Here is a 24,461-nt window from a genome sequence, read left to right on the forward strand (position 1 = left end):
GAAGCTAGACACAAAAGGCCATCTTGTACGATTCCATTTGTATGAAATGTCCAAAATAGGAAAACTATAGAGACAGAAAGTAGATAATGGTTGCTAGTGTTTGGGGAGTGGGAAAAACGGGAAGTGATTGCTAATGGGCATGGAATTTTTTTTAGAGCGATGAAAATATTCTGAAATTAGGTAGTGGTTATGGTCATGCAACTTTTGTGAATATACTGATAATTACTGATTCAAAATGGTGAACATTGTGGTACATGAATTATAGCTCAGTAAAGAATTGGTGATCTATGAATAAATAGGCACAAAAGAAAAAGAAGGCAGCTCATTTAAAGAAAACTTAAGCAAATGCTTCTGTAGTATGAACCATCTCCTCCTTTCCCTCCACTTCCCTAATTTTTGCTCCATAGGCTTGATTCTTTGCATATTGTTCTAAATCCATGCCCAAGTATGAAGAAAGAGCTTTGCCCGAAGCCTACTTCAAGGGGCTTATTAATCCCTAACATCTTGGCAAGAATAAGGAATTTGGCAGTTGAAAATTCACTCCTCTTCGTGAGTCCAACATTCTTGGGCAGAGAAAAGTGACATCAGGTCCATCATTAATATGAGGGGATGGAGGGTGAAGGGAAGCTCTCACCTTTCCGCAGTAGAAAATATCCTCTCTCTTCACCCTTCCTTCTGCTATCTTCTCTCTGATGGCCTCCCCCACTTCGTCCTCATTCCGGTAGATGTAGGCCCCATCAATGTGCTGGTACCCAACATCGATGGCCATCTTAACTGATGTCTTACAGCTCCCTTTAGAGGTCTGAAATAACAAAAGGTTGAGGTTTGGGAGAAAAGGAATTTGTCCTTAGTCCAATCATTATTAATCAAGACACTTTGCTGTACATTGTTTTAGAGTGAAAATGACAAATTCCCAGTTCCATGCTGTTGTGATTGGAAGATGGTATCTAGAGGCTGGAGAAACTGACCTTCTAGGGAGTGTCCCATCCTCAGTGGGAGACTCCATCCATCCCAGGTCTGCCCTTAGCTTTGTGGTTTCAGAAATGTGACTTGATCAATGTTACCAGTGACAAGAATTTTCATGGTATCCATGCTATAGGACGGCACAGTTCATTGAAAAAGGCTCAGTTATAAATCAAAGGTTTGGGTGAATAAACTGAGATACAGCCACAGAATGGAATACTAACAGGTGGTAAAAAGGAATGTACTATTGATACACACAGCAACCTGGATGATATCAAATAAGTATACTGAAGAAAAGCAAGACAAAAAAAGAATACTTTATGATTTCATTCCTATAAAATGCTAGAAAATGAAAACTAATCTATAGTGAGATACAGATCAGTGATTGCCTGGGGTGGGGGTTGTTGACATGGGATCACAAGGAAACTTGGCAGTGATGAATACATTCAACCATCTTGATTGTGATGATGGCTTCATGGGTGTATACATGTGCCAGATGCATCGATTGTATACTTTAAATATGTGCAGTTTTTTTTGTACGTCAATTATGCCTCAATAAAGATGGGGGAGAAAGGTTGTTGAGCAGCATCCTAGATTTTTCAGTATATATACTTATCAAATTTGGTAGCCAAAACTTTGTTCATTTTATTAATCTGCATGAAGCAAAGAGTGAGAATATCCTCTCCCCTGTACATTGACAGGAATAGAAACAAAACAAACAAAAAACACCTGAAAAATTCTTGACACTTGAGTTATAAGTTATCCATTTTTTCAGATTACACATAAATTACTGTTCTTTAGTTATGAAGACATTTTATTTATTTTTATTGAAGTAACATTGGTTAATAACATTATATAAATTTCAGGTGAATAACCTTATAATTTGGTACCTTTATACGCTATTGTGTGTTCACCACCAAAAGTCTAGTTTCCTTTCCTTATGATATATTTGACCCCTTTTCCCCATCTTCCTCTCCCCCAATCACCTTCCCTTCTGGTAACCAACCATTCTGTTGTCTGTATGTATGAGTTTGTTTTTGTTTTGTTAGTTCATTACTTTTTTTGTTTTATATTCTACATATGAGTGGTTTTGGGCCTTTTCTGTCTGACTTATTTCACTTAGCATAATACCCTTAAGATTCATTCATATTGTGACAAATGGCAATATTTCATCTTTCTTATGGCTGAGCAATATTCCTTCATGCTTATCTACTATGTCTTCTTTAGCTATTTATTCACTAATAGACACTTAGGTTGTTTCCAGTCTTGGCTATTGTAAATAATGATGCAGTTAACATATATATATATTATATATATATATATTCTTTAGATGAATACCCAAAAGAGGAATTGCTGAGTCATATGGTATTTCTATTCTTAATTTTTTGAGGAAACTCCATAGTGCTTTCATAATGGCTGCACCAATTTCCAATCCCTCCAACATTGTACAAGGGTTACATGTGAAGGGTTTTCTTCACATCCTCCTCAACACTTGTTATTTCTTGTCTTTTTGAAAACAGCCATTGAATAGGTGTGAGATGATATCTCATTGTGGTTTTGATGTGCATTTCTCTAATTAGTGTGTTGAACATTTTTGTTATTGGATCCTTTTTCATAAATTAGCTGCCCATACATCCATACATATGTGGATTTATTTCTCAGATCTCAGTTATGATCTCTTGGCCAGTTTTTTTCATTTTTAAAAATTCTCTCCTCTTCCACGTGAATCATTTCTAGATTTCTGTCTTCAGCCTCACTAATCCTCTCTTCCATGTGGTTTGTCCTTTCCTAATGCTTTCTAATGCATTCTTCACTTCATTTACTGAGTTCTTCGGCTCCAGACTTTCTGTTTGGTTATTTTTTATAGTTTAAATTTCTTTGGTAAATTACTCTTTTGGTTTGTTAATTTTACTCCTGAGCTAATTGACCTGCCTTTCTGAGTTTTCTTGTATATCACTGAGTTTCTTCATGACTGCTATTTTGAATTCTGTATTATTTAGATAACTCTATCTCCCATGACTGAGTTTGGTTTCTGGAGAATTGTGATTTTCTTTCTGTGTTACCAGGTTACCTTAATTGTTCATGGTACTCGATGGGTTGTTCCTCTGCTGGAACATTTAAAGTAGTGAATATCTTTCTTATTTAGATACTGTTTTGATTTTAACAATTTAGCAGGTTGATAGAGGTCTTTGTTTTGTCTTCCAGTAGATGGTGCTCTAGTACAAGCTTCTGTTTTCTCTTACCAATTCTACTTGCCCCTGGGGTGGGGAGTCATCACTATGGTCAAGGGAGTTGCCACCTCTGGTGATTGGTCCGCTGTGTTTTGTTCCTCTGGGTCTGGAGGCCCCACTACTATGGTGTGAAGATGTGGTGGGTGAGGGGAGAGTTTGCTTTGTGAACCCAGTGCTAGGTTTCCCGGTTCCCTTCCTGGCTGGTGTCACTGCGCTATATATAGCTGGGAGACCAGACACATGTCTTTGCTTTTGCTACCAGGCTCCACTGCAGTAAGCAGGGAGGAAGCAGGTTCTCAGGTGCCAATGCTGTTTCTATCTCTCTTACTCTCCACTGGGCCATAGTGTGAGGGCTCCACCTGACTCCTCCACCACTACCCCATTAGCTGGGGCCACAGGCTAGCCATGGTGGCTGTGGAACCACATCTTCAGACACCATCCCTGCTTTCTCCCTCATCTTGCCTCTTTAAGTGTTCCAGTACACCCTCCTCCAGATATACCAATGTGTGTATCTCTCAAGCTTGCTAGTGTGTTGAACAGAGTAACTTTTGTTGCATTAAAGATGTCTGATTAGTTGTAGATTTAAGGGAAGATATGCATGGGTCTATATATTCCACCATGATGCTCTGTGATGACATTTTAAATATTAAAAAGGTGTGTCTCAATAAACAGATGGCCGATAGATATATGAAAGGATGCTCAGTGTTACTAATCATTAGGGAACTGCAAATTAAATCACAATTAGATATCACCTTGCACCTGTCAGATTGGCTATTATTAAGAAATCAACAAACAACAAGTGTTGGCAAAGATGTGGAGTAAAGGGAACCCTCATGCATTGTTGGTGGGATTGCAAATTGGTGCAGCCACTATGGAAAACTGTGGAAGTTCCTCAATATAATAAAATAGAACTACCTTATGACCCAGTAATTCCATTTCTGGGTATGTGTCTGATGAAACCCAAAATATTGATTAAAAAAGATAAATGTAGCCCTAACCAGTTTGGCTCAGTGGATAGAGCATCGGCCTGCAGACTCAAGGGTCCCAGGTTCGATTCCAGTCAAGGGCATGTACCTTGGTTGCGGGCACATCCCCAGTAGGTGATATGCAGGAGGCAGCTGATGTTTCTTTCTCATCGATGTTTCTAATTCTCTATCTCTCTCTTTCTCTTCCTCTCTGTAAAAAATCAATAAAATATGTTTTAAAAAAAACCAAAACCAAACAAACAAAAAACCCCCACAAAAAGATAAATGTATTCTTATGTTCATTGCAGCACTATGATTCCATACCAAGATATAGAATCAACCTAGGTGTCCATCAGTAGATGACTGGATAAGGAAGATGAGGTACAAATATACAATGAAAGAATAAAAAAATCCAATAAAAAAGAATTAAATGAAAGCCATAAAAAAGAATTAAAGTATACCATCTGTGACAGCATGAATGGATCTAAAGGATATTATCCTAAGTGAAATAAGTCAGCCAGAGAAAGCCAAATACCATATGATTTCACTTATATGTGGAACCTAAAGAACAAAATAAATGAACAAATAAAATGGAAATAGACTTAGAAATACAGAGAACAAATTGATGGTTGCCAGATGGGAGGGGTTTTTGTGGGGACTGGGTGAAAAAAGTGAAGGGATTAAGTACAAATAGGCAGTACAAAATAGTCACAGGGATGTAAAATACAACAGAGGGACTATAGTCAGTAATATTGTACTAACTATGTAGGGTGCCAAGTGGGTACCCAGGTGGGTATTATTGGGGTCATCACTTCAAAAATTACATAAATGTCTAATCACTATACTATACTCTTTTTAAAAAAATATATATTTTATTGATTCCAGAGAGGAAGGGAGAGGAAGAGAGAGATAGAAACATTAATGATGAGAGAGAATCATTGATCGGCTGCCTCCTGCACCTGACACCCCCCCCACACCACACACACACACACACTGGGGATCGAGCCCTCAACCCAGGCATGTGTCCCCAGCCAGAATCGAACCTGGGACCCTTCAATCCCCAGGCCAATGCTCTATCCACTGAGCCAAACCAGCTAGGGCACTATACTATACTCTTGAAACTAATATAATATTTAATGTCAACTGTAATTGAAAAAAAAAAGTCTCTCTATATTTAGTTCCATTTTTTCTTAATGAGAAACATAATCCTTGATGGAGAGTTCTTTGAAGATAAACACATATCCTCATCAAATAAAATTTTCAAATCATATTTTAGGTTTTGTGTATGGGAGAGGTTTAATCCTATTTGTTGATTTTTACTGATCTCAAATTAAGAAGATCATTCTCATCTCTTTCACAAATATTGAGAAGTACTTGTGCTTGCTTCTAAAATTTCAATGTTCTCACCAAATGCTTGACAAATCATATCAGACCTGTGAAATCTGACTCACAGCTATTGATTTGTTGTGAAATGAGTGAGGCAAGAAATTTCTTGTATTTCTAGTGGCTTTTTAGTCCGGGGCTGACATACAAGGTCTTAGGAGCATTAATTGTATTTCCCCCTCTATTTTAGCAGAAAGTTAGTATTATTAAGAAAATAAGTGATATGAAAAATGAACAAAGTGGCTGCACAGATGGTATTAGACAAAGGATTCATAGTAACAAATATCAAGTAGTTGGAGAAAGAAACACACCTTCTAGAACCTCTTTGATTGACTGTATAATTAATAGGGCTTGAACAGAAATTGAAGCCAAAAACAGCCCCAAACTGTAAAATAAGATGTTATGAAAGACAGCCCAGAAATAAACTCATGCCTTTATGAGTCAATTAGTATTTAACAAAGGAGGCAAGAACATACAATACTCTATACAATAAATGGTGTTGGGGAAACTGGACAGATACGTGCAAAAAAATGAAAATAGACCACTAACTTACACTACACACAAGAATAAACTCCAAATAGATTAAAGACTTAAATGTTAGACTCGAAACCATAAAAATCCTAGAAGAAAACATAGGGAGGAAAATCTAAGACATTTCTCATAGCAATATTTTTTTCTGATATATCTCTTTGGGCAAGGGAAACAAAAGGAAAATAAACATATGTGACTACATCAAACTACAAAGTTTTTGCACAGCAAAGGAAACCAACAGAATGAAAAGATAACACTCTGCATGGGAGAACATATTCACCAGTGATACATCTAATCATTTGATACATCTGATAAGGGGTTATGTCTAAAATTTATAAAAAACTGAAAACTCAACACCAAAAAGCAATCCAATTAAAAAATTGGCAGAGGACCTAAATAGACACTTCTAAGGATGTACAGATAGCCAAGAGCTATATGGAAAGATAGATGCTCAACACCACTAATCATCAAAGAAATGCAAATTAAAACCACAATAAGATATCACCTCACACCTGTCAGAATGGCTATTATCAATAGGATCAAATTTTATCCTCTAGGATATAACATATATTCTAGGGCCGTGGTCAGCAAACTGCGGCTCGCGAGCCACATGCGGCTCTTTGGCCCCTTGAGTGTGGCTCTTCCACAAAATACCACGGCCTGGGCAAGTCTATTTTGAAGAAGTGGCGTTAGAAGTTTAAGTTTAAAAAGTTTGGCTTTCAAAAGAAATTTCAATCTTGTACTATTGATATTTGGCTCTGTTGACCAATGAGTTTGCCGACCACAGTTCTAGGGCAACATCTTTTGTATGGTGTTGTGCCCCCAATAAGTACAATATGTGAGTCTGAAAACCCTGTAGTGGTGATTCATCTTAGCACCACTCCCTTTTACCCACTTGGAAAATGTGTGCTTCCCATCCCTAAATTTTAGGCTCTGAGGATCTAAAGGTCCTAATTCCCAGGTGAAACCAGCCTCCTTATTGTAATGGAAAGAGTTGCCATATGGGAGGGGTAAGATACCTTATCATCACAAGGGGATAGGTGAACCAATGATACACTCATAACCAATTATGATTGTTAACGGACAAGGCAGCAGCCATGACTTGAGAGGGTAGTTGACTAGGGATTCAGACAACTCAGGGATGAGGATTTGGGACATAATACTAGGTAAGTCACCCAGACTAGCAGAGATATTGGCTAAGGGTACAGGGAACTTAGAATGGGTATTCTGGGAGGAAGACAATAAGTAGAAGTTACAATTGAAGACCGCTTTAGTGGCAAGGGCTGTATTCATCCTACTAACCTACCTCTTGTAAATCTTTCCCAGGAAACAGACCAAACAGAATTCTGGGAGAGCTGTTCCCAGAGGTGAACTTAGCATATAAAAGCAGTAGGTGCAATTGACAGCAGGGATAGAACATAGAACATAGAACATGTCATAATGAACGGCATGTCCTCAGTCGTCAGAAGTGTTGGCTGCTCATTACTCACATCTGGTTCCCTCTGTGGATGACACAGGTATAAAGGCCTGATGCCCTTACCTGAACTCAGCACAACTCTGTGGCACCATTCCCATTCCAGAACTCCCTGTGGTATTGCTGAGCAACTACATCGCAGTTCAACTGTCCCCAAGTTGAAGTCTTACAGGTCTGGTCTCTGAGAGTACTCTCCAATAAGCCTCCTGCATGCGAATCTCCTTCTCGGAGTCTCTTCCCAGATTTCCCAATTTAACACTTGGGTAGAGAAGGATATCTTAAGTCACAGAAAGTACTAATGGTAAATTAAAGAGTGCTAAATGTGAGCACATTAAAATTGGGAATGGAAATTATACGACTGCTTTGGAAATTATCTCTATTGACATTATCTACTAGGAATGAAGATACTGATACTCATTGGCATAGCATTTCCACTCCTAACAATATACCTTAGAAGAACTCTCACGCAGGTCCAGTAAGATCTGTGTGAGATCCTTTGCAGCAATATTGCCTGTAAAGTCCCAGACTGGAAGCAATACAAATGCCCACCAACAGTAAAATTGATTCTGGTAAGTTATAATTAAATATTATATAGCAATAAATATGGTCAAAGACATGATTAATAACATGGGTGAATCTTATAGCATATTTAGAAAAAGAGGCAAGACAAACAATAATGCATTCAGTATGTTTCCATTCATAGAAAGTCCAAAAATTATCAAAATTAAAATGCATTGTTAGAAATGCATATTAAAATTGTGCCACCCTTAGAAAAGAGTAAGAGAATAATTGCCATAAAAGTTACGAGAGCAATTACCTCTTGAGAAAGAGAGAGTTTTGGATTAGGAAGGGCACAAGAGAGCTTCTGGGGTTTGGGAAATTCTGATTTTGAATCTGGATTGTGATACACAAATGTTAGTTTTAAAAGTATTTGCCCCTCTCTAAGTGCATATATAATTCAAAAATTTTAATGTTAAAAAAAAGGTGGTAGATAAAAAGGGGGGGTGGGGAATTTAAAAACTTTAGATCCAAAGAATGTAGTATCCTTGGCCTGAAACATTATTTTTTTATCTTAAATATAGTACTATTCACTCTCTCTTTTGCCTGAATCCAATTGGTTGCCAAGCTTTGTAGAGTTTATTCTAATAATTTGTAGCCTTCAGCCAAGTTAGTTCTTTCCTAGGCTTCAGCCAAATTACTATCCTCCTAGCCAGCAACCAAGTTGAAGTCTTTATTTTTTGCCTGATTTATTATAGTAACCCTTTCACTTGATCTCTATATATTCTATATCTTCTCATTTTAATTTATTTTAACTTATATTTTCTTCCTGATATTGTTTCATGACTCTGTACTCCCTCCCCTCTCCCCCTCCCCGCCCCCCCAAACCACATTTTGTAGCTTGTTGGGCGGCATTCATTGCTTCCGGAGAGGAATGACATAACATGCAGAAGTCAGTTTTTGGTGTTTGATTTCTAAAAGCCAAGGCTGCCGTGGCAGGATTGTGAGTGTGAAGGGGTCCAGGTACCGGAAAGAACTCAGGATACACCCTACCCTCTAAGTAAAAATAAAACACCAACTGATTTTTTTTCTTTGTTCCTTGACCCTTAAAATATTAGATCATATTGCATTTTATAAAAATATAAATAAGTTGCCATTAGTTAAACATTACTTTACAGTATTCTCTGTAAATAAATATTTCTTGAACTAAATGGTAAGGTGCCTGGGGCAGGGAGAGGAAAGGGAAAGGGAAAAGCCCAGGTGTGCTCCCTGGAGGGAGAGCACCTGGCAGATTCTTTCAGCGATCCAACTCTAAGCAGGCTCCCTGAACTCTTCCAACATGCACTTCCATGCTCATCTCTGTATTGGCCAATTTGAGCAAAATCCTGCTAAGTCACTTTAGCAACACACCCCATCCTCCATATCTGATCACCTTGGATGTCTAATCAGGTTTCTTCCTCATCCTCCCCCATTCCCCAATGATTCTGGTCACCCAGCTTTGTCTTGAGCAAGAATCCTGTTGGGTCAGTTTAGCCAGAATCACCTTCTTACCCCTGATATTTCCTCTTAGTCATTTTCTATCCACTAACCCCCATCCTGCTTCTTGGCTATAGATTTCCACTTGCCTGTGCTGTGTTCAGAGGTGAGCCCACTGTCTCCTACTGCAAAATTCCATCACAGTAATCTCTATATCCACCAAAACAGTCCCTCTCCTGAGTCTAATCTTTCTTACCATGCTTTAACAAGTGCCATTGAATAATTATTTTCCTTTAACACCCATTCCCAGTATAAAAAAATAATACTTGACATAAGAACAACACTTTGCCTTCCCTAGCTGAAACAGGGTTCCCTGGATTGAGAGGGAGAGGAGAATTAAATGAACATTGAGGAGAACGCAAGGAATATCTAAAGGATGGCATAATTCTGAGGAGTTCTGAGCCGTGTGCCCCCTCCTCCAGCCCAGGGGCAGAATGGACTTGATGTTTTAGGTTGGTACTCATTAAGGGCTTGGACTTCATGTGCCTTTGCCCCATATGCAAAGCTTTTGGCTCTCTCTCCAGAATGTGAACACTATTTGCATATACAGGAATCTCAGCCAGGGCCAGTCAGGAAGAACTACTGGATCAATTATGACCCAATCCACCTTCCTAAGGCCACTCCTTTCCCTTAGCTTCACATTTCTTGAGCCACCCCATAACTAGATTTTTCGTTGTTACTTTTATCTTTGAACATGTGTTATTCCTCTTAAAGTGCTTCAGCTTTGTCTTCTATGTTGGTTATATGTGTATTTGTTTTTGCTGCCTTAGTCATCCATGTACAGATTTTAAATTCCTTATTTCTAGACCATTGTTTTAATTCCCGTGTTATGTACAAAAATGTCTCACATGTGGTAGGCACACAATAAATACTTATTGAACTGAATTATTGGCCATTTTCCAAAATATTTACCATTGGTTCTGGAGTTGTATCACTTGCACACCTGTTAATATTCTTGAGCTTTACTTGGAGTTTGTTTTTTTATTAATATTAGCTATTAACTCCATGAGCTGATATTGATAAAAAGTGAATTAATTTCTGCCCCATCAGAATGGCTCAGTGGTTGAACATCAACCTATGAACCAGAGGTCACAGTTGGATTCCCAGGCAGGGCACATGCCTGGGTTGCAGGCTCAATCCCCAGTGCAGGGCATGCCGGAGGCAGCTGATTGATGATTCTTTCTCATCATTGATATTTCTATCTCTCTTTCCCTCTCTGTTCCTCTCTGAAATCAATAAAAATATATATTTTTTAAAAAGTGAATTAATCTCTATCAAAGCAAAACAAAAAAAAAAAAGAAAGAAAAGAAACAAGACTCAAGACTCTTGCCTATCAGACTTACCCAGATGGAACTATGGGGAGAGAGACAGAAATAAGGGAGATTTGTTGGAGGCTGTTATAGATGATTTTACCCCTGCATAAAAGCATTCATCCCTGAATGAAAGCATTTTGGGAAGCTTTCACAGAGAAAAGTCACATAGATAATTTGTACACTTTTAGTTTTTTTTTCATTAGTGATCATCAGATGAGGTAATGCACAGAGTGCCTAGTGCCACTAAACGTTGGTTCACCTCAAATTCCCTAATCCACAGGCATGAAACAAACACCCTTAGAAGAAAGTTGGTAAGAAAAAAAATATTTGTAAGTCAGGAGAAGCTGGGCTGGTAAGCCTCACACAGCTCCATAAAACTGTCTTCCCACAGTTCCAGTGAAATGTAAACCAGGCAGAAGCTGGAGGAGACAGTGTAGGTCTTCCTTATTTTAGCCTCCCATCTCTGCTCCCACCCCATCTACCCCTGAAGACAAACCCAAATCTTTGCTGGGTTCCCTGCTGCCCTCTAACTTCTGTATCACAACTGAACAGGATCCCAGGACAAATATTGACTGGCTTGACTTTGTACACAAAACATGAATGAGTTCCAGTTAAAGAGTTACCTCACCCCAGTGTTCATTTTGTATCACTTGTGGAATGAAAGGTTTAGAAAAGGCTCTCTGGCATGTTTAATGGAGAAAGACTAAATTTTGTCATCACCTCTAGGAATAAGACTGATTTTGAAGTTAAATCTAATTTAGTACTTTCATGTCAGGGTGACTGACTTGGGGACAAATGGTTCTAAGCCTCTACCTCATCAGCCCTGGGTAGATGATAAAGGAATTTTCATTTTTTGGCTTGGAAGCCATGAGCCTGCTCTATCTGAGATACTCCGTTCTCCCCACTCCCATCTTGCCCATTAATCCCAGCTCTACCCTTTTCCTCTTCCCTAAATCTTTTGGATACATCTTGTGTATTTTTCTTCACATTAGAGTTTTTGTGAGACATACCATTAACTCTATATTATTTTAAAACCGGTAATATTTCTGATCACAAATGTGGTTTGTGCACACATGATTTTCATTTCTAGTAGTATCCCTCTTATGTAATATTCTTTAATTGGTATATGTCATACCTTGTGAAGTAACTTCCAGCTCTTTTTGGAAAATGGCACATGACTGCTTTTGAATGTCTCTAACTCATAGCATTTATATATCCTAGAATATATATTTCAGGGCATATATTCCTAGATACTTTCATATATAGAAATATACACAGCCCTGACGGGTTTGGCTCAGTGGATAGAGAATCGGCCTGCAGACTGAAGGGTCCCAGGTTCGATTCTGGTCAAGGGCATGTACTTTGGTTGCAGGCACATCCCCAGTGGGGGGTGGTGCAGGAGGCAGCTGATCGATGTTTCTCTCTCATCGATTTTTCTAACTTTCTATCCCTCTCCCTTCCTCTCCATAAAAATCAATAAAATATATTTAAAAAACTATAATTAAAAAAAGAAATATACACAGAAAGTCATAGTTAGAAATATGCAGCTTCATTGATATAAGATATATTCATAACAGGCAATATTGTATAGGGATTAGACAGAGCATACAATCTGACCCCAAACTTCATTGGTTCAAATCCCTATTCTGTTCCTTTGCATTATAAATTTGGAGCAATTTAGTTAATCTCTCAGTTTTCTCATCTATAAAATTGCGTAAACTGGTATCTCATTCATAATGTTGTGAGAATTAAATTAGAAAACGCATCTAATGTGAAGCACTTCCTGGCACATGCTTAAGTGTTCAGAAAGTTTTAGCTATTATTATTGCATCCATTTGCATCTTCATGTTCTCTGATGCTCACAGACATATGCATCCCCTTTCACAAATTCATTCCCTAATTTGACAAGCATTAGGTGAACACCTGTTACCTACTAGACACTATGCTGGGAATACAGACCTAAACAAGACAGTCTCTTTCCTAATGGGTTTCAGTCTTGTGGGAAAGATCGCAGAGAAACAATGATTACAATATTGTATGATTAGTGCTACAATAGAGTTGAGCATAAGGGGCTGTGTGAACAAGCAGGAGGGGCAAACTGTGGTGGCTGGGACATGGGATTCTAGGCTGTGTTACATTTACACAATGGAAAATTACTTGGCCATAAGAAAGAATGAAATTATGCATAAGCCTAGAGGATATTATGCTAAGTAAATAGGTCAGCAGAGAAAGACATACCATGTAATTTCACTTACCTGTGGAATGTAAAGCATAAAATAAATGAACAAACAAAACAGAAATAGACTCATAGATACAGAGCGGGGGTGGGGCTGCTGGGTGAGAAAAGTGAAGGGATTAAGAAGTATTAATCAGTAGTTATAAAATAGTCACAGGGTTATAGAGTACAGCATAGGGAATCCTATCTAATAATAGACAAATATAATAGACAAATACGCAAATTGACCGTACCTTCGCTATGCCCACGATTGGCCAGGAGGCGCGGTGGGGAGGGGAGGGGACGGGACTCGGGGTGGCTGGGGTGGCCGATTGGGCTGGCGGAACGCTGAGCTCATGTCACCAGCGGCGGCGTGAGCTCAGTGTCTGCGCCATGGCTGTGCTGTGGCACAGAAGGGGTCTCTAGGACAGCGAGCTCACGTCCCGCTGCGGACCATCAAAAGCAGGGGAGCTGGGTGCCTGTCCACTCTGGCACCAGGTGCGGTGGAGGCTTCTGAAAGGCCTGGTGCACCATTGGACAGGTACCCAGTTCCCCCGTGATCGAAAGCGAAGGCGTGTAGGGGACCCTACACGTGCATGATTTAATCATGCACTGGGCCTCTAGTATAGTCAATAATATTGTAATAACTATGTATGGTGCCAGATGGGTACTTGAAATATCAGGGAACCACTTTGTAAAGTGTATGATTATCGAACCACTATGCTATATACCTGAAAGTAATACAAAATAATATTGGATGTAAACTATAATTGAAAAAGAAAATTAAAACCAACAAAAAAAAATTTAACCATTCCCTTTCTTGTGTTTTCAGAGCAATCCTTTTTGTATTTTTAGGGTACCATTTACTCTCATCGTCATTGTCCAATAATTAATTATTAAAAAGTGTACTTTTCACCCTGGTCCTTGTGGTTGGGTGTAGTCCCATGCACCAGAGGTCACAGGTTCAATTAATAGTCAAGGTTGATGGGTTGCTGGCTTGAACCCCAGTAGGGGACATACAAGAGACAGCTGATTGATGTTTCTCTCTTATCATTTATGTTTCTATCTCTCCTTCTCCCTTCCTCTCTCTCTAAAATCAATAAAAACATATTTTAAAAATAAAAATAAAAAGTGTGTCTCTCCTGTTAGATTTTTAATTCTCAGGCAGCAAGACTATTTTCTTCATATTTGAAGTTTCTGGAGCTTAGTGCTTCATACATGGTAGGTTTTCACTGGATGTATTTTAGACTGAACTAAATGTGCTTAAATATGAACTTAAAAAAATCACAGGCCATAAACTCAGTAATTTCACGTGCCTAAGATCAATAAAATAATAAGCATCCAGCTGAATTTTAGTAAATAAAGCAGAAAGGTCCCATTCTCTAATCCAAGATCATTTTAAATCACAAATTGATTTAGTTTAATGTTTGGCTCAATACTCATTCAGCCAAACAATAGCCCTTGAAGGTTGCTTTCATTATTACAAAAAGTGAATTAATGAGATCTATTCAAAATGAATTGCAGATTATACTTTAGAAAAGTTTCTTATTAAAAAACAAAACAATACAGAAAGAGAGAGAAACTTACCAATTTAGGCTCTGAGTAAGTACCAAGCCCAATGATAGGAATACTGTTTCCATCACTTAGAGGTATGCGGTGATTTGCTGCTGTGAGGTCCATCCTGGAGAGCCTAGGACTTCAGATTTCTAGGAGTGATTCTGAACACTTTTGAACAGGTATCCTAGGGCCTATTTAATCAAAGAAATGAGGGCCAGAGGGAGGAGCAGTGGGAGGGAAGAGAGATTGACAGATCTATTTCTCAACCTGTTTTCTTCCAGGTTGTTATGGAAATACTGTGATTGTCCTTTGAACTTTACCAGAGACATAAGAATAACTCATTGAGAGTTTATGCTTACTTAAGGTGACCAGATTTTAACATTGGTAAAGCAGGACACCATTGATCGGGGGGGCGGTGGTGGTGGTGGGGGGTTCTTTTTAGATATATTTTATTGATTTTTTTACGGAGAGGAAGAGAGAGGAATAGAGAGTTAGAAACATCGATGAGAGAGAAACATCGATCAGCTGCCTCTTGCACACCCCCTACTGGGGATGTGCCCGCAACCAAGGTACATGCCCTTGACCGGAATCGAACCTGGGACCCTTGAGTCCACAGGCCGATGCTCTATCCACTGAGCCAAACCGGTTTCGGCCCGGGGGGGAGGGGGTTTTCTTGATTAAAAATTTGGTCTATATTGTAATCGCTTTTGGTTTTTTTAATAAAAGGAAATTCACTTCTTAGATCATCGTTGAATTTGCATCCTCTTTTCTTACTCATTATGTTAAAAATCTAAAAAAAATAATTTAAAATTATATTATAAATTATTATATACATATTGCTTAAAAACACAGTAAGTAGGTACATAATTACATGAACATATTTTATTGTTACTTTATAAATTAAATTAATTTGATTGTTATAAAGTAACTATATTTTAAAAATTATTTTAATCCTATATTTCTTTCTAAATAATAACAATACTCACTTGTATTATTTTTCCTCTGAATTTGCCATAACGTAAGTCATAAGTGTCACTTTCAAGGCCGGCGCTAGACTTTTTGCTGCCACTATAAAATATAAATAATACGAGTACTGTCTGCTAAATTCAAGAAAATGTATGTATTTATGAAATAAATAAATACATTACTTACCTAAATTATCTGAATAGCTGATTTGTAATGACATCACTTGTTTAACTAGCTTACTAGCACGCAGTACGATGTGTATCGTCTGAGAGACAGTTACAAAATGTTTTCGTCGTTGCCAATCCCAAAAAATGCCATTGTTCATCAAGTCCAAACAATGGTGGTCGAATTCTAACAACTGATCAACAATGCAAACTTTGATAAGCAGTTCTCAATAATCAGTTCTCAACAATTATTTGTTATTATTAAAGTTTAACATTATAAAGTTAACGAAAATAATATAAAACTCATATCCTGGCTAAATAGACACATGGCCGCCGAAAACTGTCTATTTCCTTCTTGTTCTCCCGCCGTTCCCTAGCTTGTCGTGCATTCTTTCCAAAAATAGGGACTTTTATAAAACGCCACGGGACAAGGGACAAATTGTTAAAAATCGGGACTGTCCCGCCAAAAGCGGGACGTCTGGTCACCTTATGCTTACTCCACTGCAAAGAAAAGATTGAACAACAACAACAAAAAGGGAAAGGAATCGAGCGGGGTTCTATCAGGATGCTTTTGTTACCGACTAACAGGTCTATCTCAAATTCTCTTAGAATATAAAGGAAATTTATTACTTCATATTCCTGAAAACGTCAACATTAGGACTAGCTTAAAGTGAGACTAGAGTAGTTCCTTTCCCAGAACTTCCCTGGAGATTCTGATGCAGCAGGACTGGGCAGGGGTCTGGATTGCTACCACGTAGGTCAACTGGGAAACATTGGGCCAGAGGAACAAAGGAAAAGCCAGGAAACAGTTCACACCCTCTGCCTCCTGGCTTTCTCAGCTGACTCTGCCCTCATCATTGAAAGACCGTAATCATCCTTGAAGTGACTCAGCTCCAGCTTAAAGCCCACTAAAACAGAGAGCTTACTTCCTCCATAGCTCATCTACTGATGGACATTTGGACTGCTCTCAAATCTTGGCTATTGTAAATAACACTGCAATTAACACAACCTGTCTTCTAACCATTGAGGGATTGAGCAAAAAAGAAAAAAAGAGAGAAAGAACTCATGGACACAGACAACAGTGTGGTGATTGCAGGGGGAGGGGGTGAAAGAGGGTATGGGGGGGGAGAAAAAAAATACAAACTGGAAACAGCACGAAAGTCCATCAATGGGTGGATCGATAAACAAATTGAGGCATATTCATACAAAGGAATATGTTTTGTTGCTCCTCAGCAACACAAAGAAACCAGTTCCTTAAGCAACAGCATCAATGTATCTCAAAATCATCATGCTTAAAAAAAGAAAGACACAAAAGAGCACACAGATTATAATTCCATTTACATGAAACTCTAGAAAAGACACCTCATTTACAGTGATAGGACACTGGTCAGTGATTGTCTGAGGTCGGGGGTGGAAGGTTGGAATTCACTGGGAAGGGACACAAGGAATCTTTTGAGATGATGGAAATGTCTCCTGTATCTAATTGTGGTGGTGGGATATATTTTGCCAAATATTATCTAACTATATTCTTATATGTGTACATTTTATTGTATGTAAATTATACCCCTATAGAGTTTATGTAAAATGTATTATTTGTACTTTTAACCTCTTCTCAGAGGTTTAACTTGAACTCCATTTATCACTCTCCTGAGTTTTATATCATTGCTATCATGTATTTTATACATATAGCTCCCACATTTTTTGTTCTTTTTATTTTCAGTCAATGATTATTTAGATTTACCCAAATGGTTAGTTTTGGGAAGCTCATTTCTGCCCTCCCTCCCTCCTTCCCTCCCTCCCTCCCTCCCTCCTACCTCCTTCCTTCCTTTCTTCCTTCCTTCCTTCCTTCCCTTCTTTCCTCCCTCCCTCTCTTCCTTCCTTCCTTCCTTCCTTCCTTCCTTCCCTTCCTTCCTTCCTTCCTTCCTTCCCTCCCGTCCTTCCTTCCTTCCTTCCTTCCTTCCTTCCTTCCCTTCCTTCCTTCCTTCCTTCCTTCCTTCCCTTCCTTCCTTCCTTCCCTCCCTTCCCTCCCTTCCCTCCCTCCCTTCCTTCCTTCCTTCCTTCCTTCCTTCCTTCCTTCCTTCCTTCCACCCTTCTCTTCTTTCCCTTTCCTGACTTTACCAGCATTGATTGAGTTATTCAGTTTATTTCTTTTTCCTTGCAGTGGTTGCTGACCTCTAGGCCCAACCTCAGGCTGGGTGTTTATCTTTGTCTTGGCTTTATATTACATTTAGCAAGTAAACATGAGATTGATCTGGGATAAATCTGAACCAGTTCCAGAAATCTGGGGCCAAGGTGAATCAATGAACTTTTGAAGGCTCTTTCCATAAAACCTGCTGAAAATTGCAATATTGTAGAAGGAGAAAACGCATTATTGCATAAGGCACATTATAATGTGATTATTATTGATGTATCTGTTTCTTCTAGACAATGAGCTCTTGGAGGTGGGTACTAGCATAGCATAATGTAATAGAGGCTGAAAAATGTTGTTGAAATTCAGTTTGTATGGATGGTGTAGCCTCCAGATAATGAAACCAAGAACTTCAGAGTTGGAATAAACTTTGTAAAGATACTGCAGTATTAACAGAGTAACACAGTATTAATGTCCTAACTGCACTATTTGTTTAATGTTTTGGCACCCTTATTAAAAATCAGTCGAGCATGGACACATGAATTTAATTATTTTATTTTTTTTGGAGTCTTTATTTTTTGGTTATTGAATATTGTTTAGATAGGTGAAAGTGTGACTGTAGATTTCAGGCACCAATTAATACTTTGGTACTGTTTTTGTTTGTTTGTTTGTTTTTTGCATATGGCTAGATTGGCACATACCAAGATGACATATACTCTTGTCCATAAAATGCAATTAATTTACACTGAGAAAATTTAAATTCTTTCCCTGATGATTCTGTTATTTAATATTAAAGTAATTTGTAAAGCTATTATGTGGCTTTCCATGATCATATCTTCCACAAGGCAGTTCTTCACAAAGAAACAAAGTTTTAATAACCACTTTATATGGATTGCTGTGTGAAATAAAACTCCAAATTACTATATCTTAGAACTTTGGAGTCTCTTGCAAATGCATTAGGAAAGTCATTTTTTAAAAAATTCTTTATTGTTTAAGGTATTACATATGTCTCCTTCCCCCTGATTGAGGTTTAAGGTAATACATATTTCTCCTTCTCTCCCCAGCCATTCCCCGCCTCTGCTCCCCGCAGCACATGACCTCACCCCGCTATGTCTGTGTCCATTGGTTATGCTTATATGCATGCATTCAAGTCCTTTGGTTGATCTCTTACTCCCCTATCCCTTCGCTCTTAGGTTTGATGGTCTGTTCAATGCTTCTCTGTCTCTGGATCTTTATTTTTGTTCACCAGTTTATGTTGTTCATTATATTCCACAAATGAGTGAGATCATGAGGTATTTATCTTTCTCTGACTGGCTTATTTCCCTTAGCATAATGTGCTCCAGGTCTACCCATGCTGCTGTGAATGGTAAGAGTTCTTTTTTTTCTTTTTACAGCAGTGTAGTATTCCATTCTGTAGATGTACCACGATTTAAAAAATGTATATATTTTTATTGTTTTTTTTTTTTTACAGGGAGGAAGGGAGAGGGATAGAGAGTCAGAAACATCAAGGAGAGAGAAACATTGATCAGCTGCCTCCTGCACCCCTCCTACTGGGGATGTGCCCGCAACCAAGGTACATGCCCTTGACCGGAATCAAACCTGGGACCTTTGAGTCCGCAGGCCGACGCTCTATCCACTGAGCCAAACCGGTTAGGGCTGTACCACCATTTTTTAATTCACTCATCTGCTGATGGGCACTTAGGCTGTTTCCAAATCTTAGCTATTGTAAATTGTGCTGCTATGAACATAGGGGTGCATATATCTTTTCTGATTGGTGTTTCTGATTTCTTGGGATATATTCCTAGAAGTGGGATTACTGGGTCAAATGGGAATTACATTTTTAATTGTTTGAGGAAACTCCATACTCTTTTCCACAGTGGCTGCACCAGTCTGCATTCCCACCAGCAGTGCAAGAGGGTTCCTTTTTTTCCACATCCTCCCCAGCACTTGTCATTTGTTAATTTGTTGATGATAGCCATTCTGACAGGTGTGAGATGATACCTCATTGTTATTTTGATTTGCATCTCTCGGGTGATTAGTGACTTTGAGCATGTTTTCATATATCTCTTGGCCTTTTGTATGTCCACTTTTGAAAAGTATCTATTTAGGCCCTTTACCGATTTTTTAATTGGATTGTTTATCTTCCTTTTGTTAAGATGTATGAGTTCCCTAAACATTTTGGAGATTAGACCCTTATCCGAGATAATATTGGCAAATATGTTCTTCCATGCAGTGGGCTTTCTTGTTGTTTTGTTGATGTTTTCTTTTGCTGTGCAGAAGCTTTTTATTTTGATAGTAGTCCAATTTGTTTATTTTATCCTTTGTTTCCATTGCCCTCAGAGTTGTATCGGTGAAGATATTGCTACGACATATGCCTGATATTTTGCTGCCCATGGCTTCTTCTAAACTTTTTATGGTTTCCCGTCTTACATTTAAGTCCTTGATCCATTTTGAGTTTCTTTTGGTGTATGGTGTAAGTTGGTGGTCTAGTTTCTTCTTCTTCTTTTTTTTTTTTTTTTTTTTGCAGGTATCTGTCCAATTTTCCCAACACCATTTATTGAAGAGACTCTCTTGACTCCATTGTATGATCTCGTCTCCTTTGTCAAATATTAATTGGGCATAATGGCTTGGGTTGGTTTCTGGGATCTCTGTTCTGTTCCATTGGTCTATATGTCAGTTCTTGTGCCAGTATCAGGCTGTTTTGAGAATAGTGGTATTGTAATATAGCTTGTAATATAGCTTGATATCTGGTATTGTGACTTCTACAAATTTGTTCTTCTTTGTCAGGATTGCTGCGGCTATTCGGGGTCTTTTTTTATTCCATATGAATTTTTGGAGAGTTTGTTCTAGGTCTTTGAAGCATGCCATTGGTATTTTAATGGGATTGCATTGAATCTATAGATCGCTTTGGGTAGTATGGACATTTTAATAATGTTGATTCTACAAACCCATGAACATGGTATGTTCTTCCATTTGTTTATGTCTTCCTCTATCTCTTTTTTCAGTGACCTGTAGTTTTCTGAGTATAGGTCTTTTACCTCTTTAATTAAGTTTATTCCTAGGTATCTTAATTTTTTTGTTGCAATGGTAAATGGAATTTTTTTTTTTAGTTTCTCTTTCTGTGAATTCATTATTGTTGTATAAAAAAGCTATAGGTTTCTGGGTGTTAATTTTGTATCCTGCTACATTGCCACATTCATCTATTAGTTCTAGTAGTTTTTTTGATGGAATCTTTAGGGTTTTCTATGTACAATATCATGTCATCTGTGAATAATAACAGTTTTACTTCTTCTTTTCCAATTTGGCTGCCTTTTATTTCTTCTTCTTGTCTGATTGCTATGGCTAGCACTTCCAGTACTATGTTAAACAGGAGTGGTGAAAGTGGGCATCCCTGTCTTGTTCCTGTTCTTAGGGGAAATGGTTTTAGTTTATGCCTATTGAGTATGATGTTGGCTGTAGGTTTGTCATAGAAGGCTTTTATTATGTTGTGGTATGACCCCTCTATTCCCACTTTGCTGAGAGTTTTTATCAAGAAAAGGTGTTGGATTTTGTCAAATGCTTTTTCTGCACCAATTGATATGATTATGTGATTTTTTTCTCTCAATTTGTTTGTGATGTATCATGTTTATTGATTTGTGGATATTGTACCATCCTCGCATCCCCAGAATAAATCCCACTTGGTCATGGTGTATGATCTTTCTAATGTATTGCTGAATCCGATTTGCTAGACTTTTGTTGAGGTTTTTAATCATCTATGTTCATCAGGGATATTGGCCTGTAGTTCTCTTTCTTTGTGGTGTCTTTATCTGGTTTTGGTATTAGTGTGATGCTGGCTTCATAGAAAGAGCTTGGAAATGTTCCTTCCTCTTGAATTTTTTGGAATAGTCTGAGGAGGATAGGTTTCAGTTCTTTTTTGAATGTTTGGTAAAACTCCCCTATGAAGCTGTCTGGCCCAGGGTTTTTGTTTGCTGGAAGTTTTTTGATTATTGCTTCAACTTCCTCCATAGTTATCAGCCTATTCAAGTTTTTTTACTTTTCCTGATTGATTTTTGGAAGGTCCCTTAGATGTCTGCTCCCCTGACCCCACACCTCATGTTGTAATGCTGTCAGCAGCATCCTGACTGACCTGTCGGTTCTGGAACACGCAGGTACTGCTGTGGACTCAGGCAGTCTGATCTGCCATGGGACACTTTTAATTATGAGAAAGCCTTTTATTTGTGCCATGAACTGACTTTTGCATAAATCTGTGGCATTGCAGCACACTTTGCACACAGATGCACAATTTGTTAGTAGCTACCAGGATGTAAAATGGGCATAGCTTTTGACCAGCAGTCTCCCATGAGGAATCAGTTTTGCAGACAAGTGTATAAAATAAAAGTGTGAAGATGCTAAAAAAAAAAAAAAAAAAAAAGGACTATGGTGGTTTTATCAAAGAATCACAGGTCTGTTTAGGGGCAGTAAAATGATCAAGAAAGGGATGTGCTTACACTAGGAATTCATGGGGTAATGGGTTGAGTTATGTCCCACAAAATGATACATTGAGGTCCTAAACCCCAGCACTTGAGGGAAGACTGGCAAATGGGCATTTCTGTATGCTTCCTCTGCACCAAGCACTGGTGTGAAGACCAATTAAAGCTGTTATTTTGTTTGCTACTGTCGCATTGAACGTGTGACCAAAAGGCCCAGTGGCTATTCAAGTAAGGATGTCATCAAGGGACGTGTCCTCTAGGTGGCAGCCATGGAAGCCAATGAGCTAGCCGTGTACATAAGCTCCTTACCTAGAGGCACCCGTGACCAGTGATGCAGCAGAGGAAAAGCATGAAGATGATGCCCACTGGCCTCCTCAGTCTCTGGAGAGGATTGTAGTCAGTCCCTAGATATGTTGTTTTATTAGAAGCCTGCAACTCAGGACACAGTTATGAAGGTAAGTTATAAGCCTCTTTCACAGAAAGATGGGGTATGCGTTTTAGTCTGCTGTCTACACTGTGCTGGGGGCAGGAGAGGAGAGTGAGGCTGGTTAAGGACTCTTTCTCCATTTATTACCATCCTGTGGTACCCACAAACATAAGTCCCATGGGCCACCAGAGCCAGGTGATCACAAGGTATCTTTGGGTGGCAGCCACAAAAATTGAGTTAAGTTCACAACCTCCTTTCCAGAAGATACTGGAGTGAGGCAGAGGGAGAGTGTGAAGATAGCACCTGCTGGTGTCTGTCTTTGGAGTGAATTTCAGTAGGATCCTAGATGTGTGTTAAATTAGTTGCCTGCCTCTCACTTCAAAGCTTTAAGAGAAGCAAACAGACCTATTTCACAGAATGATTGAATTCATTTCATGGACTGCCTCTTCACTGGACAGGGGCGGGGTGGGGAATAGCCAGATGAGTCCATATGAGTCCTTTAAGAACTGTTTTTTAGTTCAATATAGCCTTGTGGGTGTTGTGCACACAGCCCCATTGGCTTTCACAGCTAGATGTTTTGGGATTTCATTTCTCAGGTTCAGCTCTTAAGAACTGGGGCTCAGATATGGGATTCAATCCCTTTGTTCCTCAGGGAGAAGCATAGTATTGTGAGTTCCCTCCTGACTGTGGGTCACTATACCAGGTGTGGTGAGATTATGTGTCAGCCTCGCCTACCCGTTTTGATGTGGATTTTTTATCGTTCACCCAATGCACAGAGTCACTCAGTTCTTTCAAAGGAGGTTGTTCTGTATGTAGCTGTAGATTTGGTCTGTTGATAGAAGGAGGCCAGTTCAGGATTCTCCTATGTTGCCATCTTAAGCCAGAACCTCCCCTGCCTGCTCTTCATTAAAAAAATGGCATATGCATGATTGCAAGTCATATTTTCTCATGAAACAACAAGATATTCACCTGGCCTGTGTGGCTCAGTGGTTGAAGGTCGACCCATTAACCAAGAGGTCAACAGTTCCATTCCTGGTCAGGGCACATGCCCGGGTTGTATGCTGGATCCCCAGTAGGGGGCGTGCAGGAGGCAGCTGATTGATGTTCTCTCTATTCTTCTTCCTTCCTCTCTCTCTAAAAAATCAATAAAAACACATTTTAAAAATATTAAAAAGATATTTTTCAGATTTCTTTTGGTAATATTATTTTCTATCTTTCCATGTGCCAATCTATTTACAAATCTGCTCTAATGTTTTCTAAACCTTTGTCATAATGATTGAGACAAATTATATCCAGAATTTAGATATAATTGATAGATTCCCACAGCATAAAAACATAATCCACCTTTCAAAATGGCATGACCCTTGTGTCTGCATCCTTTCAATTTGACTATAAATATTCAATAAATATTAGCCTATTGAATTTTCCTTTTTGTGTCCTATAATTTATCTGTAAGGATTTATTAAGTACTTGGTGAATTCCAGACATACTATATCCACATTTTTCAGGTCTGAAACTCTCTTAAAGAAAGAAGTAGTCTTGCCACTCACCTTTTTCTTAGGAGGGAAAGGTCACCTTCAGTTCAAGTATGAAGATGTGAAACCCAATGGCGGAAAGTCAGATGCATTCCAGTCAGGTTCT

The 24,461-nt window shown here is 38.7% G+C and overlaps 1 protein-coding gene across 2 annotated transcripts in view; it reads right to left on the reverse strand.

Annotated features, from left to right (window-relative positions):
• The window catches only part of LOC103294105 (aldo-keto reductase family 1 member D1), a 46,109-nt gene extending 31,268 nt beyond the window's left edge, over positions 1-14,841 (reverse strand). For both annotated transcript variants that reach the window (XM_054726586.1, XM_008150492.3), the window contains exons 1-2: positions 14,697-14,841; positions 635-802 (exon numbers count right to left, since the gene is read on the reverse strand). In XM_054726586.1, coding sequence (XP_054582561.1) covers positions 635-802; positions 14,697-14,789 — 261 coding nt within the window. In that variant the 5' untranslated portion in view covers positions 14,790-14,841. The remainder of the gene's footprint in view (positions 1-634; positions 803-14,696) is intronic.
• Positions 14,842-24,461: the final 9,620 nt, after the last annotated feature.

This window comes from Eptesicus fuscus, chromosome 14 (assembly GCF_027574615.1).
Source record: "Eptesicus fuscus isolate TK198812 chromosome 14, DD_ASM_mEF_20220401, whole genome shotgun sequence".
In the NCBI taxonomy this organism is placed as follows: domain Eukaryota; kingdom Metazoa; phylum Chordata; class Mammalia; order Chiroptera; family Vespertilionidae; genus Eptesicus; species Eptesicus fuscus.